The sequence below is a fragment of the Enhydra lutris genome, unplaced genomic scaffold, assembly GCF_002288905.1.
Source record: "Enhydra lutris kenyoni isolate GAN:26980312 unplaced genomic scaffold, ASM228890v2 scaffoldscaffold12, whole genome shotgun sequence".
NCBI classification, from domain to species: Eukaryota; Metazoa; Chordata; class Mammalia; order Carnivora; family Mustelidae; genus Enhydra; species Enhydra lutris.
Window position 1 is genome coordinate 47,065,346 of NW_019154096.1, and position 16,636 is coordinate 47,081,981.

At 48.9% G+C, this 16,636-nt stretch overlaps 1 protein-coding gene across 2 annotated transcripts; it reads right to left on the reverse strand.

Annotated features, from left to right (window-relative positions):
• Positions 1 to 1,931: 1,931 nt before the first annotated feature.
• LOC111144926 (retinol binding protein 4) lies at positions 1,932 to 10,454 on the reverse strand. Of its 2 annotated transcripts, none has more exons than XM_022499534.1 (6): positions 10,347 to 10,454; positions 9,387 to 9,514; positions 9,135 to 9,271; positions 8,896 to 9,002; positions 3,816 to 4,028; positions 1,932 to 2,215 (listed from the first exon to the last, which is right to left on the reverse strand). In XM_022499534.1, exons 2-6 carry the CDS (start codon positions 9,495 to 9,497, stop codon positions 2,178 to 2,180), a joined length of 606 nt encoding a protein of 201 aa, XP_022355242.1. In that variant the 5' UTR covers positions 9,498 to 9,514; positions 10,347 to 10,454; the 3' UTR covers positions 1,932 to 2,177. The 2 variants fall into 2 exon arrangements, with proteins under 2 accessions (XP_022355242.1, XP_022355243.1); XM_022499535.1 differs by lacking the exon at positions 10,347 to 10,454 and adding an exon at positions 9,664 to 9,700 and having other exon boundaries at positions 1,934 to 2,215.
• Between the last annotated feature and the right edge of the window lie 6,182 nt (positions 10,455 to 16,636).

Consider the following 16,636-nt stretch of genomic DNA (forward strand, 5'->3'; position numbering starts at 1 on the left):
CTCCCTGCTGAGTAGAGAGCCCTATGCGGGGCTCAATCCCAGGACCCTGGGATCATGGCCTGAGCCGAAAGCAGAGGCTTTAGCCCACTGAGCCACCCAGGTGCCCTGAGGGGCAAGAATTAAAAAAAAACAAAACAAAAAAACAAACAAACAAAAACCATTTAGGCGGCTGCTGAAGTGGAACAAGAGGGAAGTCAGAGGGGGAGGTGGCCTTCATGGGCCTTCGTGGGGGTTTGTGAGAAAGGATCTCAGGACTACTTTGGGGAGCAAGCACGATTTACTGATGGACAGGATGTAGAACGTGGGGAAAAGAGAAGATTCGAGGGTGACTCCTGACAGTGGTTGGATGGCGGGCCAGGCCATAAAAATGGGAACGACTAGAAGAATGGCAGGTGGGAGAACCAAGAGTTTTGTTTAGGGGTTATAAATTTGAGATCCCAAGAAGATGCCAATGGAAAGTAGGCCGTTGGACGCAGGCATGTGGGACTTGGGCCAAAGATACGATATTAGAAGTCAACGGGTAGTGTTTATAGGTCTTTGGTTTTATGAAATATCCCTGAGACGAAGAAACCAGAGCCAAAGAGGAGCTGTCACTTGGAGGCGGGTCAGTGACTGGCATGTGCAGCAGCTTTGGGCCTGGTACACGGTAGGGGGTCAACGAGTCTTCGTTGTAGAGTCAATCAGCGCGGGTTGCTGTCACTCACAAGGTTTCTTGAACAGCTTGTTTCTGAAGTGAGATTTTGGGGGATCACAAGCTTGAGAACAAGAAGACAGAGATCTTTTGTTCATCTTGGTGCATTAAACTGTTTTGTGAAGTGAGGTGTGGCTATGTTAATAGGCGTCTGGCATGGTTGAACCGAGGCTGGAGAGTCTGGCCCAGAGACCCTGCTGTCCAGTGTGAACGGCGGGCAGAGCGTTCCCCATATCCAGATGCCTGTCTCCCCGCTTTGCTGCTGGGAGAACAAAGCACATCGAAGCGGGGGGACCCAGGGTGCCCTTGGCTCTTTGATATGCCAGCCTGCAGGCAGCGATCTCTCCGCGCACGCGCCCTGCCCTGCTTCCTGATACCTTTCCTAGCCGTCAGCCTGGCCTCATCGCCGGGGTTGCACGGCCTCTCAGAGCTCTCACCGAACCCTCACCACACCCCATCAGGCAGGTACCATTTCCCCATATTTCACAAGAGTGAGGCTCAGAGAAGCCAATAAGCAGCTCCAAATCACACAGCTAATATGTATCTGAGCTAGATTTTGACTTAAAACCAAGACTGGTACCAAAACCTTGATGCCTTTTCCAGATAAAAACCCGAGGCTCCTGGGGGCTCCCGAGGAATGAGGGCAAATGGCTTTGCATGCGGTGACATACTGAGTTCATGGTGCCACCGATGGTGTGGACACAGGTGATCCCCCCCGGCCCCGCTACTTCTATCCCCAGCTGGCCTCTTTCCTGCACTCCAGCGGGAGGCACCACGATCTTCCCCCGGATCTGGTTTCCAGGGCCCCATCTCCTAACTCCTCCAGGGAAGCGCCCAGCCACCTCTCCCTCAACATTTTGGCCACACCTGAACTAAGAAGTGAATTAAGTGCTAGAGACCATGAAGGGCTGGAGGTGAGTCCACCATCCCACCTTCCTCATGGACCTAGGGTAAACTGAGGCCTTGAGCTCACTGGCCTGGCCTAGTCGACACTCACCTCCTCTTTTGGCCTCCAGTGTCTTGGCCAGGCTTGTAGTTAAGGCCTTCCTCAGTTAACGGGGAAGCCCCCTTTTTGGGAAGTCAGGAGAAGCCACAGTCATTAATAATGGAGATTGGGCACCAGAACAGGCCAAAAATCATAAAGAGCAGGGAGAGACTTCCTAGTCTATAAAAAGCGCGCCCCATCCAACCATCTATGGACACATACTCAGCACAAATAAAAACCCAGGATCACAGGAAATGGGTGACTATATTTTAATAAATCAAAGTCTGGAATCCGAAGCCTTAAACAATTCCTTGGAAAATTCCAGGAAAGACAGTCATTTGAATGCAGATTCACTTATCCCCATGTATACTATTATGCGTGCTGAGGTTCCGTGTTTGTGGAGGGGAAGGGAGCACAGCAGGGCAAGCTAAACTCCTAAAATAAGACCAAGTTGAGGGCGGCGTGAATTAATGGGAACTTCTCGAATGAAACTCCATGTTGCTACAAAATGTTGTGTTCTGATTTGCCGTTACAGTAACCTGAAATAGAGAAGACATTGAGTACAGAAAGCTGGCCACCGTGTTCAGTGTACACAGCGAATATCGTGATGGCCTTAGGGCTTGGCTGTGTTCAAATTGTTCGTTGCACCCTCCAGGCTCTTCCTGAACTCTCTGGGGGCTAGAGAGGGGTGGAGAGCATAGGATCTGCTGTCTGAAAATCTGCCTTTGCCTTGTCTTAAACTCGCCTCACTGTATTTCGAAGGATCAGGGACACATCCTCCTATTTCGGGAATTGGGGGCCAAATCAGCCTGGCCTCAGCAGCTGTGTGGGTGGCTTTATGGAATGTTCACCGTGTCCTGTGTCAGGTGTTACCAGGCAGTGCCACGGGGGCCTTCGGGTCACAGAACAACCTTGGTTTGCCTCCAGCTCAGCTGTCTGTGGGAGACCTTGGGGAGCCTGTGTGATCTTTCTTTGCCTGTGTTTTCTCATCGGTAGAATGTGGATGATGAGAGTACGTCCCAAGATGCTCTGAGGGCTGGGGGGTGGTAATGCAGGTAAATGGCATGGCGTGGGGACCAGGCTGTGGTGAGATCCTTCCCCCGCCCTACATTTAGGCGGCGCCCGGGATGAAGCATCAAAAGCTTGCTTTTTTAAAATGTTTTTGTTTTGGGTTCCTATCTGTTGTGTGTCGTGTGGGCCAGCTAATTAGATGACCAACAGAAAATTTCAGTTTTGCTCTTTTTCTGCATTTTAGCAGTACCTATTTGGACTTTGAAACTCGGTTTCCTATGAGAGTGAGGGAGTGTCGTTTCAGAACAGACTGCGCACTTTCCACCAGAACGTTGTTGGTTTTCAAATCAAGATCCGACAAAGGTAACATCTATAAAAAGATTCAATGATTGTTCCAGGGAATCTCAAAAAAAGTAAGTGAGGAAGTCCAGTGAGGCAATTTCACGGTAATTTAGTTCCATGTGAGAAAAAGAGCATTTGTTGAAATGGTTCTATTTTGAACTTTGCTCTGGTGATGTCTCTCTTTCAGTTTTTACGCCAAAGGCCACGTTAGCTGCCCGGCCCTTCACTGGCATCACCGAATCTCTGGATAATGTGAATTCAGTAAAATGGTTTTTTGGGGCAGGGGAGCCAGGGATGAAATCAAGTGGCCACAGGTCAGGGCTAGGGGAGCAGATTAAAAGGAAGCGCCTGTCTTCCGCAGCTTTACCTCATTAAAAGTGCCCGGCTTTACCCCCACTCCTTCTGAAACAGTACCATGAAAAATCTGGTCAAGAAGGACCAAGATGGGACCCCTGGGTGGCTCAGTCGGTTAAGCGTCTGCCTTCGGCTCAGGTCATGATCCTGGGGTCCTGGGATCGAATCCCACATCGGGCTCCCTGATCAGCAGGAAGTCTGCTTCTTCCTCTTCCCTGCCCCCCCCCCCCCCCAACGCTCATGCTCTCTCTCTCTCTCTCTCTCTCTCACTCTCAAATAAATAAAACCTTAGAAAATTTTAAAAGAAGGAGCAAGCTAGGTCCCATGGGGTTTCTCAGACTCCCTGTTTTCTCCTGCACGCAGGCCCAAATGCACTGCCCGCCGACCCCACAGGAAGAGTCAGCAGCACCCTGCTCCCCGCCGCCCACTCACCGTTGTGGACAATCAGCCTGTACTGTCTGGCCAGGCAGAGCTCCTCCTGCCTCTGCCGCACGATCCTCTGCACTTGCGGGGGAAGGCCGTGGGGGTCGCGGGAAAACACGAAGGAGTAGCTGTCAGCACAGGTGCCGTCCAGGTTCAGGAGGCGGCAGGTGTACTGCAAGGCGTAGGTGTCGTAGTCCGTGTCAATGACCCAGTGGTCATCGTCTGCAAGCCAGAAAGCCACAGATCCAGTATCTCTCCCCTGGCAGGCTCAGGGGCCAGGGAAATACCCCCCTCGAGAAACCAGCACCTTCCTGAAACTGGTTTCATTTCTTTAGGAAGCAGGAGGCTACAGAGAATTCTGATGGCTTTCATCAAATTGGGAGGACATAGAAAAGAACCCTAGGGTCGGGAGGTGGGGGGGGGGGGCTCGTTCACTTAAATGATCATCTCTCACCCTGACAATAAATATGCTATATCTATCCAAAGAACAACTGAGAATGTGAGCCCACTGAAACCGTAAAACAGACCTTCCTACTGCGGTCTTCCCCATCTAGTCTCCAACAACATCTATGCTTTTGTGGCTGACGTCTGATGGCCGCCAGCTTCTGTCTCGCTGCCTTCCTGCCCCTCCATCCACAGGAGGATGCTTCACAGCTACCCTGCTCCAGCCTAATTCTGCTTGGTGACCTCATTCCCTTCTCCACGCTGGCAGAAGAGAGTGGTTTTTGTGTCCAGGGTACAAGAGGCCCACCCTCCGACACCACAGAGTCTTTCTCAGAGCTTGTACTTTTCGGATCTCCCCAGGTAGAGGCAGAGCTGAGCCCCCGAAGAATTCAGGTTCCATTCATTCCTGAGGTCACAGCTAGATGTGGTTGTAAGACGGGAAGAAGCGTACACAGAGGTGGTATAAGCGTCAGCAAAGGCAGGATGAGAAATAGCGTTAATAAGAACGTGCGCTGGAGAGATTGACGCTGGAGAAGCAGCAATGCTCAAGTGTATCCAGACACCTTAGACGTGGTGAAAAGTGGCACATCTCTACTTAATTTAACGTTCTCATTGACACAGAACTACGGCGGGGACTTTCTGAGCTCTTAATTACGTATCTGTCACCGTGTAGACAGATTCCGTGTTTTCTCAATTATCCCTCACGTCGACCCAGAAGTGCGCGCTGTTATTTCTATTTTACCGATGGGGAATCTGAGGCACAGAGAAAGTAAGTAAGCTACTCAAGATCACAAAGAGCAGGACAGAACCAGAGCCCACATGCCTAATGTCTCCATCATACTGTCTCCAGGCAGTAGGTAAGTTGTGGGGAGAGGGGACAAGACAAAAGAAACAAATGCCTCTATGCTTCTGTCTCACGCCCAGGCCATGAAGCAGGAGATGGTCTCTGCTCTATGTTGGTTCCACGTGGGAGGAATGCAGAGGAACCCGGGTCCCCCAGCATCCAAGACCATAAGGGAGGCCTCTCTTGCCCACCTTAGGTCACCTCTTGGCTCTGAGAACCCCTGGAGTGCCAGCCTAGGAGGGGCTGGGCCCGAACTCAGACCTGCGGGACAGCTGCCCAGGAGTTGGTCCTGGAGCCCCCCGTTTGGCTCCCTCCACGCTCCCTAGGAGGAAGAATGAGCCGCCACTGTACCTACCTCCCAGGCTTTCCCACAGGACAGTGTCAGAGGCCAGAGCTGGGGGCGGGGGGCTGACACACGACCGCTCTGTTATTCATCGGACAGGCCAGGAACAGAAGCCATGGGGCCGCCTGCTGGGCCTCACCCTAACCACGGGCTCCCCTCACAGGCTCCTGAGCCTCTGGGACGTCTTCCTCCTCAGCAAATGAAGTCATTTCTTCCTTGATGGTGGGGCTCAGTGTGTCAGCCGGAGGCGCCCCAGCAGCCTGCCCCTCAGACACACATGCACTCTTCTTTGAAATGTCACCCCGATTCATGTCGAGGCAGCTGTAAACTCAGCCAATCAGCAGCTTAATTTCCTTTTTCCAAGATGGATGCCAGGAGTGAATTCTGACATAGGAACTAAGTAACTTCTAATGCTTGGTTTTAAGAAAATGGACTACTGTTCTTCACTTTAAAAGAAAGGCCTAAGTTTGGTTTGGTTTATATCCAGGCTCTTTTTGGCTAAATAGTTCAAAGACAACAAAGAATTCAAATCCTAACGATCTTTATTAGATTCTCTCTCCTGGGATGGGAGATGAGCTGCCTGAGTGCCCCGTGAAAGAATGAACTTGGTCCTCCCAACCCCAAATTCTTTGGATTGAATTATCTAGAGCAGTTTCTTAAGCTTCATTGTGCAGAAGGAGCATTCCTAAGGACCACAGGAAACCTACAGACTCTGGAGCTCCACCCCCAAGACTTTCCGCTTCAGTAAGTCTGGGTTTGGGCTCACAAATCTACACTTTTCACAAGCAAGCAGCTGATCTATCTAGAAATAGGTGGTCGAGGGACCCCGGCTTTGAGAAACTGCTCTAGACAAGCAGGCCCATGTTATTTAGCCTGCAAAGGTCTCTTTACCAGCAGAGGAACAGGCTTTATCCAGAAAACAAAGGACAGTCTTTGTCCAGGTCTTTCAGGAGAGGTCCAAAACAATGATGATCAAAGCTGATATTTTCTGAACACTTACTATGCATCAACCTAAGTGTTTTTCATGCATTACCTTAATGTGTCCTCCCAACAATCTTAGGAAACAGGGGCTATTCTCTATCTCCATTCCACAGATCAGAAAGTCAAAGTTCAGAGAGGCTAGTCAGTGATGAAACCTGCGTTCAACCAAGACCGGCTGGTGGCGGCACTCCATAACCCCCGACACGTCCGGCTTGCCGCTGGTAGAGCAGGGGCAGAAGGAGGCCAGTACAGAGCGCGCCCCAGGCTGGGACAGCAAGCCAGGTCTGAGTCTGCCGACACTGAAATTTAATATTCAACTGCGGAAATTTATTACACTTAATTTTCAAATGATATGATTTAGGGATTTAGATTAAGGGAGCATTTGTGCCCAAGTTATTTTCTCTGCTAAAGCGTACCTCGTTTTAAACACACCTGTTTGGTGAAAGGCAACACATGTAGAAGACGAGAGACCGAGAATGCAGGCCACTCTCTGAGGCCTCAGGCCCTCCCAGCCAAGTCAAGGTTTAATGCCAGAGCAAGGTCAAGGAAGAAAAAAATCGGCACAAGGAGAGAAAGCAGGAGTTTGTAGAAGCCCCACCCACACACCCCCAAAGCATGGAAAACACAGGAAGTTTGAAGCATCAAATCATACAGTTTGTGGGCTACTTAGAAAACAGAGGGACAGTTCATGCCCTTTCTCATGCCTTGGGCAAAGAGATATCACACAGGGCCACTAAGTAGCCACGTGGCCCTGGGCCAGTCACTTGGCTAATAGAGACCTCAGTTTCTTCATTTGGAAAACGAGAGGCTTAAACGCCAGGTCTCTGTGGGACTTCTCATCCTGTGCTCAGAAGATAAAATATGATTTTTACCCAAAGCTCGGGTACTATACACTTACAGAGGACACATGTCTCAGACCCCACTCTGACTCTCTACAGGTTACCTCACTGCATCCACCTAAGGCAAGCAACATGAGGCAGGCACTACGATCACCTCCTCTGCAGAGGGGGAGACTGAGGCACAGAGAGGACAAGGAACACCCGAGTTCTCACAGGTGGCGGGTGGAGTTAGGATCTGCACTCGGGCTGTCTGACTTGAGACCCACGTGCGTGGCCATGCACAGCCCTGCTGCTTTCTGAAAGGGGACCTCGCGAGGAATTAAGTTCTGAGCCTTCCCTGTTGTAGTCACCCCACTGAATATCTGCGGCCATCACTTTCCAGATTTCAATAGTTTGGGGGTTTTTTTCCCTCCAAATGAAGTCCTGGATTGAATCTCGATCTACCAGAGGTAAGAGCAAAACGAATCTGGTTTGGTAGGAAGAGGGGGAGAAAAGAGGCAAACCTCACCTCCTCATTGGGACAACTTCCCACCTTCCCAAATGCACTACCCACGGAACTCTAGTCCTCTCAGGAGTGCATCTTAAAAATGCAAGAGAATTATGTGTTTACATTGACTAAAAGTTAATACTCTTGTATCCCCAGTATTGATTTTTTTAGTTCATTATCAGAAAAGTGTACCTTTCACACTAAATGAATCATTCTAGCAAGTTTTGCTACATTATTTGAAATAATTTTTACTTCTTACTTGGGAGACAGAACCCCTGGCTTTTGACACTGGCTCCCACAAACTTGTATGACCATGGGCAGATCACTACTTTCTCTTGGTCTCAGTTTACTCATCTGTATATTGAAGCCCCTTCGTAGGGTTAACTCTCCATCTCTAAGATCCCATGATATGTCCCCCCTGGCCTACCTTATTCTCTAGGTACCAAAGAGATTCCAGATTTGAAACTTAAGAGAAATGGAAAGAAAGTAGAAAGGGCATGTAGATGATGTGTTCTCAGGATTAGCCCAAATTATAGATGCCTTTCTGAGCATCTTCAACACCCTGTCCCCCATATGAGTTTCGGTTCTTAGAAGAAGGGAAGAGGTCAGTAGCACCCAGAATGCTATATCTGGCTCAGTATCTCAGCATTTGCAGGTAGGGCATCCGGAGTGGGCCAAACCTATGCACAATGCTCCCTACATCCTTGAATGAGGGTCTCCCAGCCTTTGCTGGAGGTCCTGGAGTAATCAAGCTGTCCCAGGGATTCAAGCCAATGAAATGGAGGAAATACAAAACCAGGTAGAGGGGTGATGCGGGATGGGTCTTGGGGAGGTGCGACGTCTGAGCATGAAGACACACTTGGCACAGTGGCTGGACACGAAAAGGGCAGATGGAGGTCACTGACAAGCCCAAAGTTCCTTCTGAGTGTGGGCCAGGCGTTTGGAGCTAAAGGTGAAAGGTGGGCCGGGAGCGGGGGGGGGGGGGGGTGGCTCACTAGTCCCAGTCTCACCTCCCTGACCTCAGGCCCTGCTGAGGGTTCCTGCCACGTATAGACCATTCTTTTGCAGGCTGCCACTGGAGAAGAATCCCAGCAATTTGGTCAAGTATGACCCCCATCCCCAGAGACGGTTCCATTGAATTGACTACTCACTTCCTTTCTGGAGATAGGACGCTACGCCCCAATACTTCATCTTGAATTTAGCAGGGTCCTCTGTGTCTGTGAAGGTGCCCACCATGTCTGCGCACACGTCCCAGTTACTGCAAAAGCCAAGGAGATCCTAAGCCAGGACTGCAAAGGGCTTCCTCCCTCCATCCCACCCTGGAAGCCCCCTCTCTCCCCAATCGGGGTTTCGAGCTCAGCCGGGGGTTGGGGGAGAGGGGGGCTCTGACTTCAAAAGACGGACTCGGCCCTTGGCCCTGGCGCTCATCTGGCCATTCTCATCCACGGAGAACTGGGCGACGATGTTGTCCTGCAGAAAGAGGCCCTCGGGGTCCTTCTTGGCCATGGCGTACCAGGTCCCGGCGAACTGCGAAAGAGGTGAGCGCAGGGTTTGGTGGCACTGCATGCACGCCCGGCCGCCGGGAAGGGAGAACGCGGGGAACCGGGGACCGCGGCCCCGGGGCCGCCCGGCCGATACCTACGCGAGCCTTGTCGAAGTTCTCCTTGACTCGGAAGCTGCTCACCCGGCAGTCACGCTCCGCCCGGGCGCTGCCCAGCACCGCCAGCAGCACGAGAGCCCACACCCACGCCATCGTGCCCGGAGTCCTTCCTGCGGGGACCGCGCGCCATGAGCGCCTAGCCGCGGCCCCCGACCCTGTCCGCCCACGCCCGCGCCCCCGCCCCGGACCCGGACCCAGGCACGGCCCCGGACCCAGGCACGGCCCCGACCCGGCCCCCGGCCTCCTGGCCGCCGCTCACCGCCCAGAGCAGCGCGTGGAGCCAGGGGAGCAAGCGCGCCGCCGGGGGCCGCCGGGCCGCTTTATAGCCGGGGCGGGAGGGGGTCGCGCTTTCGTAACGGCCGGGGTGAAAGACCGAGGGGAGGCGCCGGGTCGGCCGGCCAGCACTTGCATAACGCGCCCTGACTCACTGCCGCCCGAGCGCGGGGAGGGTCCCCTTGGGCGGGAGCCGCACCTCCAGGGCCGCCGCGGGCGGTGCAGGGGCCGCGCGGGGTGGCCTCGGCGGAGCCCAGCTCCTCACGGCGCCGAGCCGCGGGAACAAGCCCTGGCCTGGTCGCCGAGTACCCGTGCCAGCGACCGCCAGCTGCGGCCTGGGGTGGCCTCGGGGGCCCCCGGCGGCTCTGGCGGGAGGCGCGAGTCGGCCTGGCGCGCGCACCGCGGCCTCCCAGAGAGCCGGGCACCGTGATGCCGCCCGGTGCCTTAGCGCCCGCGCCCTGGCCCTGCCAGACCGGTCTCCCTGCCCTCTGAGGGCCGGTCGTGCAGGGCGTCGGGGATATTTCGGCCAAGTAGTTTTTCATTTTTATAAAGGATGCATTTTACTCTTTCAGGAGAGTTGTGGTACCTTCTGGGTCAATATTTTTCTTTAGTTTCAACATCTTTAGAAGCATTGAAACCTTCCCTGTTAAATATTCTCCAGAAGCGCACCTGGGTCAGGGCAGGAAATGCTTTAGCAGCCTCGGTGGTCGCCTCCTTGCTGTGTGGCACTTCGCTCAAACCACTTGCAAGCGCCCTGACCAATTGTTTATGGTTTGCAAGGCCCTAGTGGAGTTTGTTTTGTTTTCAAAACAGCTAAGGTGAGTTCGCCTGAGGAGCAGACAAAGCGGGGAGGTGAACAAAATTCTGCAGGCAACGGTCAATTGAGTCAAAACACCGCGAGGGGTTATTTTGCCTGCGTGATGGCACAATTTACTGAGTGTCAGGATTGCAGGTCCTCTAATGGACCAAAGAAGTGACAAGGTGCAGCTTTTGGCTGAATGACAGCCGGTAGTCTAGCAGAGAAACAGGCGCCTTCCTCTAACTCTTTGGACATCTACCCGCCTGGTTCTCTGCTTCCACTGGCCACCTTCCCCTCCGTTCCTGCTTCTCAGTTGAGTGGTTAGGGGTTCCCCGGAAATCCAAGAATGGCGCATTTAACTCCTTCCTGCCCCTTTCTTCTGGCCAACCAGCTGACTGCTGACTGCAGTTTTATCCCAGGGTGTATAATCCCAAATAGCTCCCGTAGGGACCACATGTGAGGATACACCATGGTCGCGTTGGGTGCGCTCTCCGTGGGAAGGGACCGTGGGGCATCTTTCTCCGGTCCAGTGCTTGGATCCCCTCCTCGACATCCCACAGTCCGGAAGGTCTTCCAGCTTCTCCTCCAACACACCCAGTGATGGAGGGAGAGCCTGATTGCCTTTGGACAGTTATCACTGCCAGGAAATTCTCCCAATAGCCCCCTCCCTTTCATCTGTTTCTTCTAGAACATATTCAGGTGGCCTTTGCACATGCTACAGAAATGTTGACGGAATAGAGGGAATTTCAGTGCATTGTTGTATTGATTATTTTTGCAACATGTTTTTTCATTTACTTGTTAGATGTGTAAGAGGGGCTGTAACTGCTCCTCCTTCTCTCTTTTAATGATAAATCATGAACATTGGTGTCCTAGATGCCAGCAAAGAGAAACAGTTTATTTTGGCATTCTCTCTTGAATTTCTTCATGATTACAAATAGGTGAATACAGGGCAACTGATGTTTTTGGCTTCAGTGCTTTGAAATTTGTCCTCATAAAATATTTTTTCATGTGCTTGTATATGTATAATATAAACAGAATCTCCATGCAATAGAATTAAGGACATTCGATTCATACTTTTTGTACTTTCCAAATTTTCCTGTGGTGAAACTGTTTAATCAGAAAACAAAACAAATATTCTTATCGCAAACATTTTTCTTTTTCTAACGATGAGGTTTTGTTTTAAAAGACATCTTAATGGATGTAAGTGTAATTGTATATAATATACACAAAAGTTCATTTTCTGCCATACTTCATGAACAGACTGGGATTCATTCATCTTGTTATCTGCCCCTCCTCCCAACTTTTCCATGAGATTTACCTTGACTTGCACTTACTAGATGCTCAACTAATAGATACGGACTTGATTTGTTTTATTGAAATTAATCACGTTAGGTTAAACTTCATAAAATATTCATTTAAAAAGATTTGGTCGGAGGTCGTTGTTTCTAAAATATAATTTCTCAGGGGGCGCCCGGGTGGCTCAGTTAGTTAAGTATCTGCCTTCAGCTCAGGTCATGATCCTGGGGTCCCTGTTTGGCTCCCTGCTTCTCTCTCTCCCTCTGCCTCTCTCTCCACTCATGCTCTCTCTCTCTCGCTTGCTTGCTCTCAAATAAATAAAAAATCTTAAAAAAATAAAATTTCTCGGAATTTAGCACTTGTAGCCGAGGTTGCTAGTTAGTCTTCCACCAAAAAATTTGCGTTCCTCTTCCATGGTGTAGAGTTGTTGGGAAGATACTTCTCTGCCAGATGGAACCTCCCCACTTCCTGTAGCTCTATAAAGCCACATGCCTCAGTGTGGTGGATGGAATGAGGACAAAAGTGCTGTGTGTCACTCCCAGACAGGACTTGTAAAAGTTTCCTGTCCAGTTAGCCTTGCTGTCCCTCTTGTCTCCTCTGCCAGCTGGTGGAGCCTCCATCAGCTTGGGACCCCACCAGCTATTGACTTTCTGTGAATGAAAAATAAACTTCCATTAGATTAAGCTGCTGAGATTTGGGGCAGGGGGTTGGGGGGGCACCTGTAATAGAAGCTAGTGCCGCCTTACCGAATACAGCAGCAAGCACGCCACTGGCTCCTGGGAAATAAGGAAAGATATGTTACCATAATTGAAAGGAGAGCTGATGCAAGAACTTTATGTCCTCGGCCTCATAAAAATGAAGCATTTCAAACCATTTTGTGCTCCATTTTGTGCAAACTGACATTTACATCCACATCCTGACAGAGAGGCCAAGAAAAATGAAAAACAAGGAAATGGGGTAGCATTTATCTTCTGACTACATTTAAACGATGCCAAAATAATTGGTGGGAAAATGAAAAGATTATTCGGCCAACTTCTTCAGGTACAAAGAGTCAAACTAATTTTTTCAATAAGGCTTCCTTCAGTGGTTACAAAGCCATCAGACAAGGTCCTCAGTTCAGGGGGAAATCACATGGATCCCACCAAGTGGGTTATTTTGAGACACCGCATCACACCCCACCATCAGGTGTGCACAGAGATTCCTGGGAGCAGATGTGCAAGGTGAAAGAGCCCATTTGCACTTGGCTGCTGGGACAGGCCTGCAATCCCTACCTTTTGTGGGTGCCGTTCCGTGATGGGTAACGGTAGGAATGGAGACTCTGGGTAAGGTGCAGCTAAGAAGTGAACTCAGTGCTGTGGTCTGGAGGACACTGGGTGAGCCCAAGACATTGTTAGACTTGCACTGGGGCTTCAACCTCAGGCGCACGTGCTTTAGCTATTACATAAGCATTGCTTCCTGTCGAAATGCTTAAGTGCAATGACAGTGTTAGGCGCTACGCGTGTTTATGAGTAGACTATCGAAAAATGTAACCTTGCTAAGCAGAAAGTTTAAGGAAGAAAAATCATTCTTTGGTCCATCTGTAGGCTTTTTTAAAAAGATTAATTTCTTTGGGAAAGAGAGAGAGAGAGAGAGAGAGTGCATGGGGAGGGGAGAGGGAGAAAGAAACCCAAGCAGACTCTGGGCTGAGCACAGAGCCTGGAACCCAATGTAGGGCACCGTTTCACAACTCTGAGATCGTGACCTGAGCCGAAACCAAGAGTGGGACACCCAAATGACTGTGCCACCCAGGTGCTCCTCTGTAGGCTTTTTAAAAGAGTTCTTGGGATTTTTATTTAACTTTTTAAAAATTGGTGTTTAATAACATTTTCTGATATATATATATATCTTTTTCTGATATAAATATATATTTTTTCTGAATATATATATATTCACTGTGTGTGTATGTGTATATATATGTATGTATATGTGTGTGTGTGTGTGTATATATGTATGTATATATATATATATATATATATATATATATATATAAAGTTCCTTACAGGAAATGTCTTTGTATATTCCCTTAGAGCAGCTATTATGATGTATTGTGCACCTCATGGGTACCCTTTTTAATCTAACCCTATTTAAACTGACAGTTTTGGGATAGGTCACTATCACTTACTAGCTGTGTGACCTTGAGCTAGTTACTTAATTTCTCTGTGCTTTGATTTCTTGCCTGTAAAATAAAGACAATAATAGTACCTACCTCCTTGGGTTATTGGAAGAATTAAATGACATAATATATGTAAGGGTCTTAGAAGAGGACATGGCACAGATTATATAATATAATGTTAGCTATTCTATGATCACTTTTTTATTACCAATACCTTGTGGCTTATATTTCTAAAAATATTCTGAGTAAATGGAATGGAGTTTTCACATTGACCTGGTTATTGTTTCAGAGACTTTTTTTTTTTAAAGATTTTTTTATTTATTCATTTGACAGATAGAGATCACAAGTAGGTAGAGAGACAGGCAGAGAGAGAGGAGGAAGCAGGCTCCCCACTGAGCAGAGAGCCCGATGCGGGGCTCGATCCCAAGACCCCGGGATCACGACCTGAGCCGAAGGCAGAGGCTTTAACCCACTGAGCCACCCAGGCGCCCCTTGTTTCAGAGACTTTTATCAAAATAAATGATAATCAATGTCTGTAATATCTTAGAAATGCCTAAAAACTAAACAGTGACGTTCAACAAAGTCAATAAAACAGTGAAGTTCAGCAACGAACAGTGAAGTTCAAAAAAGTCAACATGTATTGTGTCGCATTAGAAATTCATTCTAAGTGGTCTGTTCGGTAATTCAAAAAAATATATTATTTGTTTCTTACCTTTTTTTTTTCAGTGCCTCAGGCTGACCAGCCAGTAAGAGACACAAAGGTCTTGTGAGCTCACTCTTGTGATCCAGGAGGAAGGGCAATGAAGACGAGGGGATTCAGTCAAAGACAAGAAAAGGAGAGAGAGATTTGTGTTCATGCTACAAGGCAGACTTCCAGTACTTCCCTTTAAAAAAGTCTTTGTCTTGGGGCGCCTGGGTGGCTCAGTCATTAAGCGTCTGCCTTCAGCTCAGGTCATGATCCCAGGGTCCTGGAATCGAGTCCCGCATCGGGCTCCCTGCTCCGCAGGGAGTCTGCTTCTCCCTCTCCTAGGCCCCTGCTTGTGTTCCCTCTCTCACTGTGTCTCTCTCTGTCAAATAAAAAAAAAAAAATTTTTTTAAATCTGTCTTTATAAAATGTCGTACAGTAGGCAAAGTAGTCACCAGTGATCCCTTCATCTTGCTTGTTTTTTCTAACTAATCAATTGCCTGCTCCTGTCAATTGTTGCCTAGAATTGGGTCTCACACTTGTCCCTTACTTTTTCATTCCCAAGCAACCTCACGTGTAGCCTATGAAAGATAACCTTAAAAACTTTGTTTATGAATACATGAATTTGTTATGTCAATTATATATGTTCATTATAGATATTTGAGAAAAATCAGATAAACAAAAAAGAAGGAAAAGATTAATGCGTTGAATCCCATCATTCGGGAATAATCACTGTTACTATTTGGTACATATGCCTGGGTATGTGTGTATTTATGTGGAATCATATTGCACAAACATCTTACAACCTACTGTATATCATAAATGTTTCTTCATATAAATAAATAGACCTTTACAGTAGGATTATTAATAAATGTAGCTCTCTATTCTGTGAATATAATGCTATTTATTTCCTCAACCTCCTATTGTTGAAAATCTGGGCTATTTCTGATCTTTTACTTTTATAATTGTACTTTTGATGAACACCCTGGTAACTGCATTAATCACATACAGTCTTCTATTTCTGCAAGATAATTTTTTTTTTTTTTTTTTTTTTTTTACAGAGAGAAATAACAAGTAGGCAGAGAGGCAGGCAGAGAGAGACGGCGGTGGGGCGGGGGAGCAGGCTCCCCGCTGAGCAGAGAGCCTGATGCAGGGCTCCATCCCAGGACCCTGAGGTCATGACCTGAGCCGAAGGCAGAGGCTTAACCCACTGAGCCACCCAGGCGCCCTCTGCAAGATAAATTCTTAAAAGCAGAATTGCAGGGTCAAAGTCCATACACATTTTTAGGGTATTTGATAATGAACCAAATGCAATGTAGCTTCTTAATCTTATCCCTACGTGTAATGTTCCTTTTCTCCAACCCATCTTTCTAAGCACTACCAGATTAAGTTTGTAGAAAAGGACACTTACAATGTTTTGCACTGTCGCCCCCAAACTCTCCAGGGTCCAAAATCCTCAGCCCAGCTTCTGAGGCTCCTGTAATCTGAGCCCATTACTCTACATCCCCATGCTCTTGCTTCTGCTATTACTACCACCTGGAACACACCTCCTTCCCACCCCCCATCTCTGCCCTTTCTAGATAGGATCCCTTCTCTGCACTCTCATAGCCATGTTTAGGGATCTCCCTTCCGGCATTTATCATATTCTGTTCCATACTTCATGGATCTTTCTGTGCTGCTCTCATCTCCCTTCTCCGCCACAAGTGCTTGTGAAACTACAACCAAGGCTTTCTCATCCCCTGCATCCCCAGAGTACAAGTGTCACAGTCAGGATTGACCCAGCTGTGCTGCCGGTAACAGGCAGCTCTCATCTCTGAGAGGCTAAAAATGAGAAAGATTTCTTTCTCACTCATGCTACCTGTCCATCTCAGGTCAGCAGGGGCCTCTGTTCCAGGACATCCTCACTTGGAATCAGGAGACCCCTCCATCTGGAACTGATGTGGTAGCGGGGAGAATGGAGAGTTCAGGATTTATGCTGGCAAGAAATTGTTCTTACCTGGAAGAGACATTTATGACCACATCCCAGA